A 15931-nucleotide genomic window follows, 5' to 3' on the forward strand; every position below is an offset into this window, starting at 1 on the left:
CCTCGACTGAAGCCTGAATGGAGTAGATTAAACAGAAGGTGCAAGGACAGAAAAGGACATGGAGAAAACAGGTGACTCATTTCAGAAGTTTTACTGTAAAGGGATGCAAAGATGTGGGGAGGAAGCTTGCAAGGAAATGAGATAAAGAGAATTCCTTTTCCTTGTTTTTCTCTTCCCATGATGGGAGAAATAACAGCATGTGTAGATGCAGCAAAAAATAAAGAAAAAATCCAGTTGAGGTGGAAAATCTGGTGAAGCAGCAGAGAACAGGGCACTGCTGGAGCTATACTTCTCTGTAGCTAAGACGAGATGGGATCTAAGGTGGCCTAAGACAGGGGCAGGATTAGGTGATGCATAACAAGAACTGGGCACACGAGCAGGCTATTAGATGGATGAGATGCTGGGAGCTCGTGGAGGTTCTCTTCTGCTTGCATCTGTTTTCTCAATGAAGTAGGAAGCCGGGCCATCAGCTGAGAACTTGCTTGGGGAATGAGGTGCTACAGATGTCAGGCAAAGCAAAGGTATCAAATAGTTTCCTAGTTGAGTGGGAGAGGATACAGAAAACTATGGTATAATTGCCTGCCAGTATTAAGGATTCACTTGATTTTGTGATCATGAATTTTAAACTAGACAGGTAGCATGTGTCTTAATTTTCCTCTAGCGTTGCTCATCTGCACAAGACAGAGACATGGTGGGGAATGGGATTTAATCAGGATCATGGTTTAACCAAGTGAATAAAACAAAGTGAGAGGGAGAAAAGAGAGTGACACTATGGAATTTAGGCAGAGAAAGCTGGTTTGTAAGGACATGGGAGACAGGAGGGGCCAGCGCAGGTGAAGAAATTATAAAGGTGACAGAATCAATGGGTTGCAGCCCCAGGAGGCCTGAAGGATTGCTGGATTTAGACATTAGAGGGGGGTGAACTAGAAAGCTGAAGGTAAGGGTTAGAAAGTCACTGAGACTGAAAATTTTAGGGAATGACCATAGCAGGGAGTGGCTGAGGTTGGGCAGAAGACAAGGTCACTGAAGGAGGAAAGGTCAAGAAGCTAAGCATGTGTCCTGGAAGGATCATCTACGTGGACACTGAAGCCATCATGAATTAGAACATGATGTTGGAGAGAGAGAGACAGTGACAGAGGATCAGAGGACGGCTGCAACAAGGAAAGGCAGTAGGTAGAAGAGTCTGGTGACATAAGCTTCAAAGGCAGGTGTTCTCAGGGAGGAGGAAGAATAGTCTAGAAGAAAAATGAGGAACAAAGGAGGATACCTACCCCATCTCCCAGAGCAGAGAGAATACAGGGGAGGAGATTGGATTCAGTGAGAGCACCAGGGGGAAGGGACATTCACAGAGTAGGATTTTGGTGACAACTGACCATGAGGATTACAGATGGGGAATGAAGAAGTGAGCTCAGAAAATTACATGTACCAAACCGGGTAGAGATTAGAGCCTGGGGGACGAGGGATGAGGACCTGGGAGGCCCGGCGGCTGACTTCAGCAGGGATAAAGGGCAAGAGGAAATTGTTCCTGATGGTCCCAAGGTTTAATGGTGCTGAGGCTGAGCACGTTGAAGAGTCTGCCAGGGGCGTGCAGAGGGCTGGGGCTTCTGCTCGACCTCTGCCGATGCAATGAGGTTCTAAGGCCCCTCCCTATCCCTTTAGCAGTCCCAGGATAACTTCTAGCATTCAAGGTGTGGCCTGATCATGGTAAGCAAGCACCGGCTGCTGTTAACACCATCTCCAAGAAAGAGGTAAAAACGCATTTGGGGAGCGGACTTGGCCCCAGTGGTTAGGGCGTCCGTCTACCACATGGGAGGTCCATGGTTCAAACCCCGGGCCTCCTTGACCCGTGTGGAGCTGGCCCATGCGCAGTGCTGATGCGCGCAAGGAGTGCCGTGCCACGCAGGGGTGTCCCCCGCGTAGGGGAGTGCGCCCCATAAGGAGAGCCGCCCAGCGCGAAAGAAAGTGCAGCCTGCCCAGGAATGGCGCTGCACACACAGATAGCTGACACAACAAGATGACACAACAAAAAGAAACACAGATATTTAAAAAAAAAAAAAGAATAAAAAAAAATCAAAAAAAATAAAATAAAAGAAACACAGATTCCCCTGCCGCTGACAACAACAGAAGCAGACAAAGAAGAAGACGCAATGAAAAGACACAGAGAACAGACAACCGGGGTGGGGGGTGGGGGAAAGGGGAGAGAAATGAATAAATAAATAAATCTTTAAAAAAACAAACAAACCACATTTGGAATCCTGAACCCTTCAATGACACCAGAAGAAACCAGAGGTTCTCCAAGGAAATGTACAGAGGAGATACTTTGTGCAAACGCAAGGTTTACTACTTTGCCTCTTTCTCTTATGATTAACAGAATTATATATAAGTGTGTACATTTACATGGGGAAGAATCTACACTGATGCCTAATAAATGAGACTTACAATAAGAAAAGCTCTGCAAATACTGACAAACAATCCTAGATCAAGAAGAAAGATTATTTAGAAGGCTAACTAAGGAGAGTGCATTAAATAACAGCAGAACTAACAAGCATTTATTCAATTATTAGATATGATGACTAATGTACATCTTTTAGAACCTGCTTTTTCATAACTAGAGCCTAAAGTGCTATTATTATGTTTAATAGAAAAGTTCACTTAGAAATAGGATATTGTAAATATATAGTATGAGTCAATATCATCTTTTTTTAAATTTATTTTTTATTTATTTCTCTCCCCTTCTCCCCCCTGCCAGTTGTCTGTTCTCTGTGTCCATTCGCTGTGTATTCTCCTGTGTCTGCTTGTATTCTTGTCAGCGGCCCCAGGAATCTGTCTCTTTTTGTTGTGTCATCTTGCTGTGTCAGCACTCTGTGTGTGCGGCACCATTCCTGGGCAGGCTGCACTTTTTTCGTGCTGGGCGGCTCTACTTACAGGGTACAATCCTTGTGCGTGGGGCTACCCTTCGTGGGGGACACCCCTGTGTGGCATGGCACTCCTTGCATACATCAGCACTGCATGTGAGCCAGCTCATCACACAGGTCAGGAGGCCCTGGGTTTGAACCCTGGACCTCCTTTGTGGTAGGCAGACGCTCTACCCGTTGAGCCAAATCCACTTCCCAATAGCATCATTTATCAACAAAGATAGTCCTGGATATCAACAATGAAGAAATAAACCTAAACCACTGTCCAGAGGGCATCATAAAACATTACATCAGGTGAAGTTTCATACTCTAAAATTTAGAGAAAAAGTGCTGTGCCAATGTAGAATGAAGAAAAAGAAGTCCCTAAGAGGCTTGTGATTTTGACTATTATTTCAACCTTGCATTTTCCAATTATTTTATTTTAAGATAAAAACATCAACCAAACTCATAAAATCAGCAGAACCAAATTCGGTCTTAATCACCTTGCCATCAGAGATAAGACTTGTCCCTGTTTGGAAAAAAAAGATAAAATTTTTGGAAAGAAAAACCATTTTGACGAGCCATCATCCAATGACTAGACAATAACAAATCATACTACAATGCTCTTACTCTTTAAACAACTGCTTGAAGCATTTTAAAAAGTCGAGGTCTACTTCATTTTAACTTGTTATGGCCATATCACAACCATAGGTTTATGAGCAAGTTAGGTAGCATTACAGATGTTTTCGAGGCATGAAGCTAGCTTACCTGATGCACCTATTGGGGAGGTAGCTGGGGTCATGTTGTGGACATTGAGACCAAGACTCTGGGAGGGGCCTGGGGCTGATGCTGCTAGAGGAGGTCCTGGAGGGTTCTCCCTCTGGGGAGAGGTGAGCGGGGTGGTCGGTTGGGACGTCTGTCCACCAGCAAGTCGTGCAAGGCGCCTCCTTCGAATCTACAACAAGCAGAGGAGAAAGAGCATTCTGTAACTCAACAGTGGAAACACAATTCTGGCTGAAAATAATACCACTGGTGTTATCAATAACCGTCCAGAGCTCAAAGAAAAGCATCCCATAAATCAAGAGCTTAAGAGCTCTATGCCCCAGCATACTAGTATCCCAACAAGCTGCCACCTCATTCTTAAAAACAGTATCTTAATCCCCTTACTACCTTCATTTATCTCACTTTCTTGATGGATACTGTGAATGTACAAAAAGCTTACTGTACTTCTACTCACACTAAAGCTTGTTTGTTTGTTTTTTAGGAGGTATAGGGAAGGAGGTACTCAACCACTAAGCTACACCCACTCCCTTTTTATTTAACAAAACTACAAAACTTTGTCTTTTTTTTTTTTAAGATTTATTTTATTTATTTCTCTCCCCTTCCCCCTGTTGTCTGCTCTGTGTCCATTCACTGTGTGTTCTTCTGCATCCGCTTGCATTATCCAGCAGCACTCGGAATATGCGTCTTCTTTTTGTTGCGTCATCTTGCTGCGTCAGCTCTCCATGTGTGCAGTGCCACTTCTGGGCAGGCTGCGCTTTTTACACGCGGGGCGGCTCTCCTTGTGGAGCGTACACCTTGCGTGCGGGGCACCCCTATGCAGGGGTGCCCCTGCATGACACGGCACTCCTTGCACATGTCAGCACTATGCATGGGCCAGCTTACCACATGGTCAGGAGGCCCTGGGGATCAAACCGTGGACCCTCCATATGGCAGACAGACACTCTTATCAGTTGAGCCACATCCACTTCCCAACTTAATCATTTTTAAAAGGTGATATTTTAAATATCCAAAGATACAAATTTAAACGTCACTCCCAGTACCAAAACAATTAGGTTTTTCTCAGTTGCAATAAAAAATATAATCTGCCACTTCTTCCTTAGAATATTCCAGAATCATTAAGTGATTCCAAAAAGGTACCACTAAATCCCAATGGACTACAGAAATGTTTCCTCACCTTTTATTCAAAACTGGCCAATAAACTCTCATTAACCATTTGCTCTGTCCCAAGCAGTGAGGATACAAAACATTCCTGATGAGGTTTCTGGTTCTAAGTAGGCGTGAAAAAGCAAACTAACTAAGCTGGTCACACTCTTTTCACTGCAAATAAGGTGAAAAAAATTAAATGACAGCAAATGCTAACTGGGACAGACCTCATTTGAACTAAGACTCTCATTCTAACACTGCAGAAAATCTGTTCCTTTTATCAATTTCAGACAAGAACATGGATTGGATGTAGAGGAGCCAACATGACACCAAGGTTTTGGACCCACACACTGAGATGAAGAAAACGATAAGAAGAATGGGATGGGGGGGATCAAAATTCTTTTAGACGTATCCTATTAAACATGCAGATGGAGTTGTCAAATAGATATTAATATACAATCTGATGTGCAAGACAGAGGTTAGGATGACAACTGGAGAGTTGTCAGCCTCTAGGTGGCATTTAAAGTCATGAGAGAGGATGAGGGCACTGTAACAGAGATTAAGAAGGCTGAGGACAGAGCCCTACTATGCACCAACAGACTTGGGGAGATGAGGGGAAAACAATAAAGGAGATGGAGAAAGAAATGTCAGGAGGCCTCTAGGACTAGTTCTCCAGGAGAAGTGAGAGCGGCTTCCTAGAAACCAATCAGATAATTTCAACATTAACTGTGTCAATGTTGTTAAAGATGATGAATTTGAAGGTTGAAAATTGACCATTGGATTTGGCAATGAGGATGTAGTCGAAGACCTTAACAAAAGCTATTCTGATGGAATTTGGGGGTGGTGTGGGGGGGGTGAAAGCTTGACTGAAGTGGGTTGAAGAAAGAAAAGGAAGAAAAGAAGTAGAGAAAGGAAATAGAGACTTCTGAGGACTTTTTTTCTGTTATATAAAAGGGTAGATAACTTGGGAGGAAGGAAGCAGGCGGGGCAAAGAGGGATAAAGAGAGGTTTTTTCTTGTTGTTGGTTTTTAGGGGATACTGGGGATTGAACCTGCTATGTACATGTCAAACAGGCATTCAACTACGGCACTCCGCCCACTCCGCTGATTGTCTTTAAAGTTGAGAGAGGGTACAGCACCACTGCATCACCTTTTGTGATGCAGAAGAGAGAAGGAACAAGCACTAGAGCAAGGTCGCTGAGTAGGTAGGAGGGGACCGGATGTTTTCACCTGTGGAGGCCTGGCCTTGGGCAGAAGTACACAGTCCACACCCAGTAACAGGAAAGAAGACAGAGAAAGTGAGTAGGAATGGAAAAAGGTGGAAAGAGGTGCTGGTGGGAGCTTGTAGACATTTTCTTCTGGCTGCCTTTATTTTCTCAGGGAAAAAGGAGGCAAGATGATAAGCTGCAAGAGGGTGGGAAGAGGTGTTAGGAATTTAAAGACAGAAGAGAGGTATAAAGTAGTCACCTAGAACACTTGAGAAAATAAATGTGGTAAGAAAATAGAGTAGAAATGTTGGGCAGCACTAAGAAAGCTTATGACCACTTGGGACTGGTGGTCATGAAATAAAAATGAAACCAGTGAGACCAATGAACATGGTTGTATATTCTTCTCTAGCCACAAATAGCATCATTAAGTGCAGATACAGAGTAGAGAGGCAGTTGGATTTAACAAGGAAAAGCAAGTATACATTAGAAGCAGAGAGGGGCAAGGGAGTTGAAGGTACATGCAAAGGGGTGATTAAATGATGGTCCACGGAGTCCACCCTGACAAGGTAAAGAAGTGAGGACATACATGGAATGAGGACAGATGGACTATCAATCCCAGTGTGGTTACATTTATGGTAGGATAATAAATGTGGTTTAGTGGAGTGAAATAACCTGAGGATCAGTTAGGAAATCTGGAGGATGATCCCACCATAGATTAACTGTATTTGTTGTGATGCTGGGTAATAACTTAATTCCTTGGAGTCACCAGTTCCACTTAACCATAGCATCTAAAAGTAATAAATTTAACAAAGGAAGTAAAAGACTTGTGCACTGAAAACTACAAAACACTGCTGAAAGAAATTAAAGACCTAAATAAATGGAAAGACATCCTGTGTTTATGGATTGCAATACTTAATGTAGTTATGATGGCAATACTATCAAAAGAGATAAATTCAATGCAGTCTGGTTCAAATGGAAAAGCCAATCATACAACTCATATGGAATGGCAAGGCCCCAACTAGCCAAAACTATCTTGAAAAAGAACAAATTTGGGGAAATAGATGTGGCTCAACGAATTGGGCTCCCGTCTACCATATAGAGGTCCAGGGTTCAATGCCCAGGGCCTCCTAGTGAGGGTGAGCTGGCCCACGCAGAGTGCTTGCAGCCCCACGCAGGAGAGCCACCCTGCACGGGAATGCTGCCCCGTGTGGGAGTGCCAGCTGACAGGGAGAGCTGGTGCAGCAAGATGATTCAACAAGAGACACAGAGGAGAGAAAATAAGACGTAGCAGAACAGGGAGTTGAGGTGGCACAAGAGAGTAGTCATCTCTCTCCCACTCCGGAAGGTCCCGGGATTGGTTCCCAGAGCCACCTAATGAGAAAACAAGCAGACACAGAACACACAGGGAATGGACACAGAGAGCAGACAAAAGGGGAGACTGGGGCAGGGAGGGAGGGAAGAAATAAATAAAATAAATCTTTAAAAAATTAATAAATCTGAAGGTCTTGCACTTCACAATTCAAAGCTTACCACAAAGTTACAGTAATCAAAAGAGGGTGGTGCTGGCATAGGGACAAACATAAAGAGCAATGGAATGATTTGAAAGTGAAGAAATAAACGAACATTTCTATGGTCAATTGATTTTTTAAAAGAATGCCAAGTTCATTCAATGGGGAAAGAATAGTCTCTTCAACAAATGGTGCTGGGACAACTGGATTTCCACGTGCAAAAGAACGGCAGTGGTAGAACGGGTATAGCTCAGTGGCTGAGTGTCTGCTTATTATGTATGAGGTCCCAGGTTCAATCCTAGGTACCTCTTTAAAAAGAAAAAAGAATGACAGTGGACCTCTACCTTACTTCAGATATAAGAATTAACCTAAAACGGAACAATGACCTAAATATTATGAGCTAAAACCATAAAACTCTTAGAAGAAAAGACAGGAATAAAACTTTGTAACATTGGATTTGGCAGTGGAGTCTACTGGGGTGATGAAAATGTTTGGGAACTAGATAGAGATGAAGGTTGCACAACACTAAAAATGTACTAAATGCTATTGAATTGTTTTTTTTTAAACAGTTAATTTTATGTTATTTGAATTTCAACTCAATGAAAAAAAGTATCTGGTACATAGTAGGAGTTCTCTAAATATTTGCTGAATGAATAAAAGAATAAATGAAAAATACTAGAAAGATGAACTGCACATAAAATTTACTGTTTATTAATTAATATTATCATTACCATTGAGGAAGCACACCCATGATTCTTGGAAAAAATATGAAGTCACCTTAAATCTGGAGGCCAAGTTCAGCCTGAAATGTTAAATTCAGATGTTCTATTCAGGGATGTAAACATAGAACAAATGTCCTGACTCACTGCAAGATGGGCTTTGAAAGGAGGAAGAAAGTTTTCCAAGAAGAAATATTTCCACTGTGCTGGATGGTATTCTCCAGTTCCTACTACTACCACTCCCCATTAAACACAGGTTTAATTTTTAAAATTAAAAAATTAAACAAAGATTGAAGAATCAAAACTCTGTGACATATATATACTATGGTCTATCGGGGTGGGGCTGGGGGTGATTAAGGGACAGAAACAGGTCCACATGTGGCATGAATCAGTAGGAGGTAACTGGTAGACTCAGTAGGGGGTAACTGGTAGACCCTGTCCTGACCCCCATCTTAAGAACTTACTGGGGCTGCGCACTTGGCCCAGTGATTAGGGCGTCCATCTACCACAAGGGAGGTCCGCGGTTCAAACCCCGGGCCTCCTTGACCCGTGTGGAGCTGGCCCATGCACAGTGCTGATGCACACAAGGAGTGCCCTGACACACATGGATGTCCCCCGCGTAGGGGAGCCCCACGCGCAAAGACTGTGCCCTGTAAGGAGAGCCATACAGCGCGAAAGAAAGTGCAGCCTGCCCAGGAATGGTGCCACACACACAGAGAGCTGACACAACAAGATGACACAACAAAAAGAAATACAGATTCCTGTGCCACTGACAACAGAGGCAGACAAAGAAGACGCAGCGAATGGACACAGAGAACAGACAACCGAGGTTGGGGGGGGGAAGGGAGAGAAATAAATAAATAAATCTTAAAAAAAAAAAAAAGAACTTACTGGAAACAGAACAGCAGTGAATGGGGTAGTGCTCTGGTATTCTCAGTAAGAGGACACGCCCTTCAGAGGACTGACTACTTTCCACAGCGGTGGTAGCTTTGAACTGGTTTAGCAACCTGAGGATCCTGGGAATATCTGGACAAGAGATTCCCAGGAGAATGACTTCGTGCATTCACAGATATAAAGGCAGGTAGAAAGACAGCATTTAGTTAATTTGACTATTAGTAGATATAACCTCAATTTTATCAGAAACAGAACATGAGATACAAACTATGAAACAGTACCAACTGTAGCAGTTTGATATTATCGATGAATTCCAAAAAGAAATATTGGATTATGTTTGTAAACTGATCTTTTCCATTGGGAAAATTAGATTATATTGGATTCATAGGTTTATTTGATTAAGTAATTATGTAAACCTCTTGTGCCAGTAGGGCGTTTAGTCCCCACACTTCACTCACAGATAAAAGGCATGGCAAAGGACAGAGTTAAGGGTTTTTGATGTTGGAGTTTTGAGGTAGGAGTCTGATACGAGAGCCCCAAGTAGTAAGTACACAAAGGAAAGAGAAGCAAGTCCTGGGAAGAGAGGAACCCTGAACTCAGAGAGAAGAAAGACCCTGGAAGGGAGGAACCCAGAAAACCTGAACCCTCACAGACGTCAGCAGCCATCTTGCTCCAACATGTGGAAATAGACTTTGGTGAGGGAAGTAAATTATACTTTATGGCCTGGTATCTGTAAGCTCGTACCCCAAATAAATACCCTTTATAAAAACCTACAAATTTCTGGTACTTTGCATCAGCACCCCTTTGGCTGACCAATACATCAACACACCAAATAGTAAATGTTTTCCTCTTTGCTGACTCATGTCATAATCCCCATTTTTATATTAAGTACATATGATTGGTATAATTTAAGTTAATCAAACATCCTTCAAAAAACTTTTTCTCAGATGTCAGACAGAAACCGAAAACATAAAAAAGGAACTTCAAAAACCACAATACAAACCCAAACATACTTATCACAATATCACATTCTTAGAGTTTTTCTTGTCTTGACTGTTTTCAGTTCTTAGTTCACAAATGACATTAAAAGAGGACTTTCCCCTAAACTGTTCTATACTGAGGTAGCATTTCCTCCCCTCACGTTCCTGATGAAACTAAAAATAGATTCAAAACAGCTACTGTTCAAAACAGCAAGGGCCATTGTGGTGGCATCAGGCAGAAGCCAAGACAGAAAAGGCCAAATTGTTCCACTTATTTTTAGCAGTTTGTGAAAAAAAAAAAAAATCCATAAAACATTGTTTTGAATTTAGCAGTTATTAAACATCTTTTTTTTCTATTAGAAAAAATCAATTTCGAATATAAAGAAAACGTCTTTCAAATATTTACTCTTTGGGGCACTCTCCTAATGATAGCTCCTATTTTGATTATTACTGTTGGCTTTCTTCTCTATTTTATAGCAGGCCATATCTAAAACTTCTGAACCTCTATGACAATTTCACAATATGCCTATATCTTAGCCCAATAATGTATCTCAAAATAAATGCATTCATTTGTGAACATCATAGTACTGTGACCTAAAATTCATCAGTTGCCTTTAAAATTTTCAAAATTTTAAATTAATTTTAGTTCAAAAGCTCCAAATGTCTTGTCATTTAAAGCTCTCCCCCTTTCTCTATTAAATTCAGTTTGCCACTGTCAGACTTATGCACATGAGGCCAAAAATATGGAAAAATATTCTTCCCTTCAATCTTAAGATTATAGTAAGCAATTCAGATTCTCCTTCAAAGATTTCAACCCAACACAAGTAAATATCTCCTTATTTCTCAAAACAGTTTTATCACCTCTCCTGCAAAAAGGAAGCTAGTTCTGCACACAGATGATAAAGTTTTCTAGGTTATGTTGTCACTGATAACTATTTCCAGAGGCTGCTGGAGACTGTGAGGCAAAAGAATAATTTAAAATACTATGATTAACAGTTATCCAGCACTATCACATGCCAGATGCTGTTCTAAGGGCTTTACAACCTAGTGAATAACCCAAAGAGATCAGTACATTTATTTTCCCATGTTACAGATGAAGAAGCTGAATTCAGAGAGGTTTTAAGTGACTTGCTCAAGGTTACACCACTAGAAAGTGAGAGAGTGAATTTGAACTTAACTCCGGAGTATAGACTCAACCACACACCATGATCTTTACAGCTGAAAATTCCTTCTAAAGTTGCAGTGACTCAGGGACAGAGGTAGCTTTACTCCTCTGATGGCACAGGGCTTGTCAGCCAACTACTGACTGAATAAGCAAATTTATGTATGAAATGTTAGCATTTCAGATATTGCACTGATAGTCTCACAACATTAGTATATTAATAAACTCCTTTGAATATGAGTGTATATATATAGAAATAAAGAATATTTCCATTTTCTGGCTCAGAGTATATACAGTGCCAGTAAAGAAAGCAGGAAAAATGGCATTTTATGACCTAAATTTGCCAAGAAAATTCAGTCCTTCGTGGGAATATTAAATCCCTACTTAGCACCAAACACTGTAGCAGGCACTAAAGATAAACCAACAATCATGTCATAATCCCTACCCTATAGGTCCACAGAGGAGACACAGAAGAAAAGTAGCATAATAAGGTCTGTGGAAGATATAAGAGTAGAGAAAATGGATGCAAGTGAGGGGGCGGCAAAGGAGCCTGAGGCGAGTGTTAACGGGAGGTTAATAACGCGGCATGTTTAAAAGAAAGCAATGTATTTTCTACGCACCTTGGTATCTCCTGCTTTTAAAGGGAGGTATATTTATTTACTTCAATCTATATTCACATAAGCACAGATTATGCATAAATGCAAATGGCAATGATACATAACACATTTCTAGTTTTCCTCTCTTTCTTCACATAATTTCTGGTGAAGAAAATGAAAATCACTACTCTTTCCTACTATCTAAACCCTGAAAACATTCAGGGGAAAATGGCAGTTCTGCTCCACATTGTCTTCCCTGCAAGACCTGAGATCACAAAATAGCCTCTTTCTGGAACAATTACTACTTGTCCTGGCAGAGGAAAAAGCAGCATGGCACACTACGCACTGGCCCAGAAATGACGCATTTGTCTTGCTCACATTTCACTGGCCAGGACAAGTCCCACGGCCAAGCCTACCACCGGTGGGACAGGTGAGGACCTTCTTCCCCCAGGAGAGGCAGTTTGTATTTGAATGATAATCCAGTCCAGGGTGCTAGAGGGTCTGTTCGTCCACACACACCTGACTGTCAGTGGCACTTGCTGTGCCGCTGCCCCTGCCTCCCTGGATGCTCCTCCCCCAGGTAACCGCCTGGCCGCCTCCTTCCGGGGCCGAACCTCTGCTCCAATGCAGCGTCTCCCCGCGGCTCTGCTTCACTGCTCCCCATGCACACGTACGGCGACCCGGTGAACGTGGCAAAAGGTAAAAAGGCAACTACTGAGGAATCTAGGCGAAGAGATTCATTCCACTCTTCTTCCAACCTTTCTGCAGATTGAAGTTTTTCAAAATAAAAAGTTGCAGGAAAAACTAGACCCAACGACATGGCCCATGTTTGCCCTAACCGGGATCAGCTGTCCATAGCGGGCAAGGCGTTGCCTTGGCCGGGGCTGACAAGCGAGTAGGAGGGAGTGAGAAAGAGGCAAGGCAATGGGGAACGTGTGCAGGGGCTCCCAAGGGGTAATGAAGCAGAAGCCTAAGACAAAGAAAACCCTGGCAGCCTTCGAACTCCTGGCTCTGTCCTCTTGCTGTGTCCCAGCTATCGCTCTGTCCCTGGGATCAGACAGAGGACTACTGCATCCTCAAAATAAGTCCCCTTTTTTGCTTAAACTAGATCGACTTGTTCTCTGACTTATGGCCCCAAGAGTCCTAGCACACAGTGTGTCTGTTCATAAATCTTTCAGTTCCCCAAAGAGGCTAGCAGCAGTTAGGACGTGCAAACAGGATTCAAATCCACTTGCACCGTCTGTTAATGTCATGATTGAATGACCTGGGAGAGTAATTCTGAAAATCTCATGTTGTGTATGCTCCCTGATTTGAAGTTCTTCTTCAAGGACAAGTAGAAGAGGGCCGGTGAAAGGAGTGAGACGCACCGGCCAACGTGCTGAGGCCCTGGAAGAACACACAGTGTTCAGCCAGTTCTGAGCTATGTGATAAGGGTGCCCGGACAAATGAGCAAGGAAAAGAGGCAGTACTAGCTCCTGAGGAGCCTGGAACACCAACCCAAGAAGTGGGGCTTTTTCACCAAGGCTGGAAAGAAACAAGGATTTGAGCAGGTAGAGTAGCTGGGTCAGATTTGCCTGTCAAACGAATCACTCCAGCTACTACGCGGAGAACAGACAGGTGAGAAAAAAGCTTGCCTGGCCAATGGGCATGTCCTGCAGGGGACAGTTTCCAGAGATAATTCAAGGGTAGGAACAAGAGAATTTTGTCATTATTTGGAAGCGAGATGTGAGAAAAGTGAAGGCCACAAGCCCTAAATGAATGGTAAAATCCCCTAAATTAGAAAACACAGAAGGAGGTTTTAAGAGAAATGAGCTATTAGACTTCTAAGTCTGAGGTGCCTCTAAGAATACCAAAATAGAAATGCCTGACAGGCAGCAGATATTTATTTCATGTACAGTTGCCATTTTCTTGTTCTGGGAAGGATTTATAGTGTTTAACCAAAAACACATACAATGTATTTGTAATTTAATATAACGTAATCAAGTTAAGTTAATATTGAATAGATAAGGAAATTAGGACAGAAGTAAAACGATGGTAGAAAAAATAGGATGAAGCTGGTATTGCAGCACAAGATGTGACCAAAACCACTCTTCAACGTAGAGAGATGTTTAATGCCAAAAGATGATTCCAAGAAAGCAACTTTAGAGTAGCTGGATGAGGAGGGTCAGGCATTACCTTCACTTGTTTTTTTTAAAGATTTATTTATTTTTCTTAATTTCTTTCCCCTTCTCTGCCTCCTCCACCCATTTGTCTGCTTTCTGTGTCCATTTGCTGTGTGTTCTTCTGTGTCTGCTTGTATTCTTGTCAGCGGCACCGGGAATCTTTGTCTCCTTTTGTTGTTGTCTTCTTGCTGCGTCAGCTCTCCGTGTGTGCAGCACCACTCCTGGGCAGGCTGCACTTTTTTCGCACAGGGCGGCTCTCCTTACGGGGTGCACTCCTTGTGCGTGGGTCTCCCCTACACAGGGGATACCCCTGCGTGGCACGGCACTCCTTGCGCGCATCAGCAGTGCACGTGGGCCAGCGCACCACATGGGTGAAGAAGCCCTGGGTTTGAACCCTGGACGTCCCATGTGGTAGGCGGCTGCTCTATCTGTTGAGCCAAATTCGCTTCCCCATTACCTTCACTTGCATGGCTTGATGTAAAGATAGATTTTAGAGTACTCAGAACAGGGGTTTAAAACCTGGAACCCACGAAGGCTGTGAGTGCCATCAGTTTTCATAAGTTTTTCAAAGAGGTCCCCACAGACAGAAAAAAGATTAAAAACGACTCCTTCAGGGAATGGATGGGCTGCACACCCTGTGTAAAAAGTGCCTGAGGGGAGTGGATGGAGCTCACTGGTTTGAGCACCTGCTTCCCATATATGAGACCCCAGGTTCACTCCCTGGAGTTTCCTTTAAAAAATTAAAAATTTAAAAAATTCTCCCATTTCAAAAAAAAAAAAAGTGTCCTTGAGTGTTATGCCTTAAAAATTTGACCTATGCCTGCTAGGCTAGAAGGTAAAGAGAACCCTGCCCAAGAAAGCTGTAAAGGGAGGGAAGAAAATAAAACTCTTTAAGAAAAGGAAGAAATAGGATCAGATTTGAATTTTTAAAAATATCACTCGAAGGGAGAGTGGAGAGAAATGTTTTCACTTTATCACTCCTTATATACATTTTTTTTTCAACAAGTTTGCACAGTTTTTAAAATTTGGAAAATAAAATTAATGACAGATACATTTATCATCTGAATTGCAGTGATGGTTTCACAAGGGTAGACATGTCACAATTTATCAACTTGTACCATTTAAATAAATGCAGTATTTTGTATGTCAAATATACCTCAATAAAGCTGTTGAACATAATAATAAAAAAGAACTTGACTTATTGAGGCAAATCCAAATATACATAGTTTTTCTGGTAAAATTGGGAGGGGATGTAGATTCTATTTGACCTCAATGTTCCTTTATTTTTTCCCTCGCAAACAGTCATTTATGGTTACTTTTAAAGCCCTTTTGAAAGAAATAATAGCAAACACTTCTGGGAAGATGGTAGCCCAGAAAGACATGGAACTCTCTTCTCTCCCAGAAAAACAGCTCGATGACAGGCAGAAGCAGCCTAGGAAAAAAGTCTTCTAGAGTTTGGGACAGCAGGGGAAGGCTGGTCACTACCAAGAAGAGAGAGGGCAAAAGAATAGGATAGGAGGGAAGCGGACTTGGCCCAGTGGTTAGGGCATCCGCCTACCACATGGGAGGTCCGCGGTTCAAACCCCAGGCCTCCTTGGCCCGTGTGCAGCTGGCCCATGCACAGTGCTGATGCACACGAGGAGTGCCCTGACACGAAAGGGTGACCCCCGTGTAGGGGAGCCCCACACGCAAGGAGTGCGCCCCGTAAGGAGAGTGGCCCAGAGCAAAAGAAAGTTCAGCCTGCCCAGGAATGGCACTGCACACATGGAGAGCTGACACAACAAGATGATGCAACAAAAAGAAACACAGATTCCCGTGCTGCTGACAACAACAGAAGTGGACAAAGAAGAACACACAGCAAATAGACACAGAGAACAGACAAC

The 15931-nt window shown here is 42.7% G+C and overlaps 1 protein-coding gene across 3 annotated transcripts in view; it reads right to left on the reverse strand.

Annotated features, from left to right (window-relative positions):
- UBE4B (ubiquitination factor E4B) overlaps window positions 1-15931 on the reverse strand; it is a 164718-nt gene that overhangs the window by 113266 nt on the left and 35521 nt on the right. For all 3 annotated transcript variants that reach the window (XM_071217794.1, XM_071217793.1, XM_058304453.1), the window contains one exon: window positions 3663-3849. In XM_071217794.1, the coding sequence (XP_071073895.1) occupies window positions 3663-3696 (34 nt within the window). In that variant the 5' untranslated portion in view covers window positions 3697-3849. The remainder of the gene's footprint in view (window positions 1-3662; window positions 3850-15931) is intronic.

The sequence above is a fragment of the Dasypus novemcinctus genome, chromosome 9 (assembly GCF_030445035.2).
Source record: "Dasypus novemcinctus isolate mDasNov1 chromosome 9, mDasNov1.1.hap2, whole genome shotgun sequence".
NCBI lineage: Eukaryota > Metazoa > Chordata > Mammalia > Cingulata > Dasypodidae > Dasypus > Dasypus novemcinctus.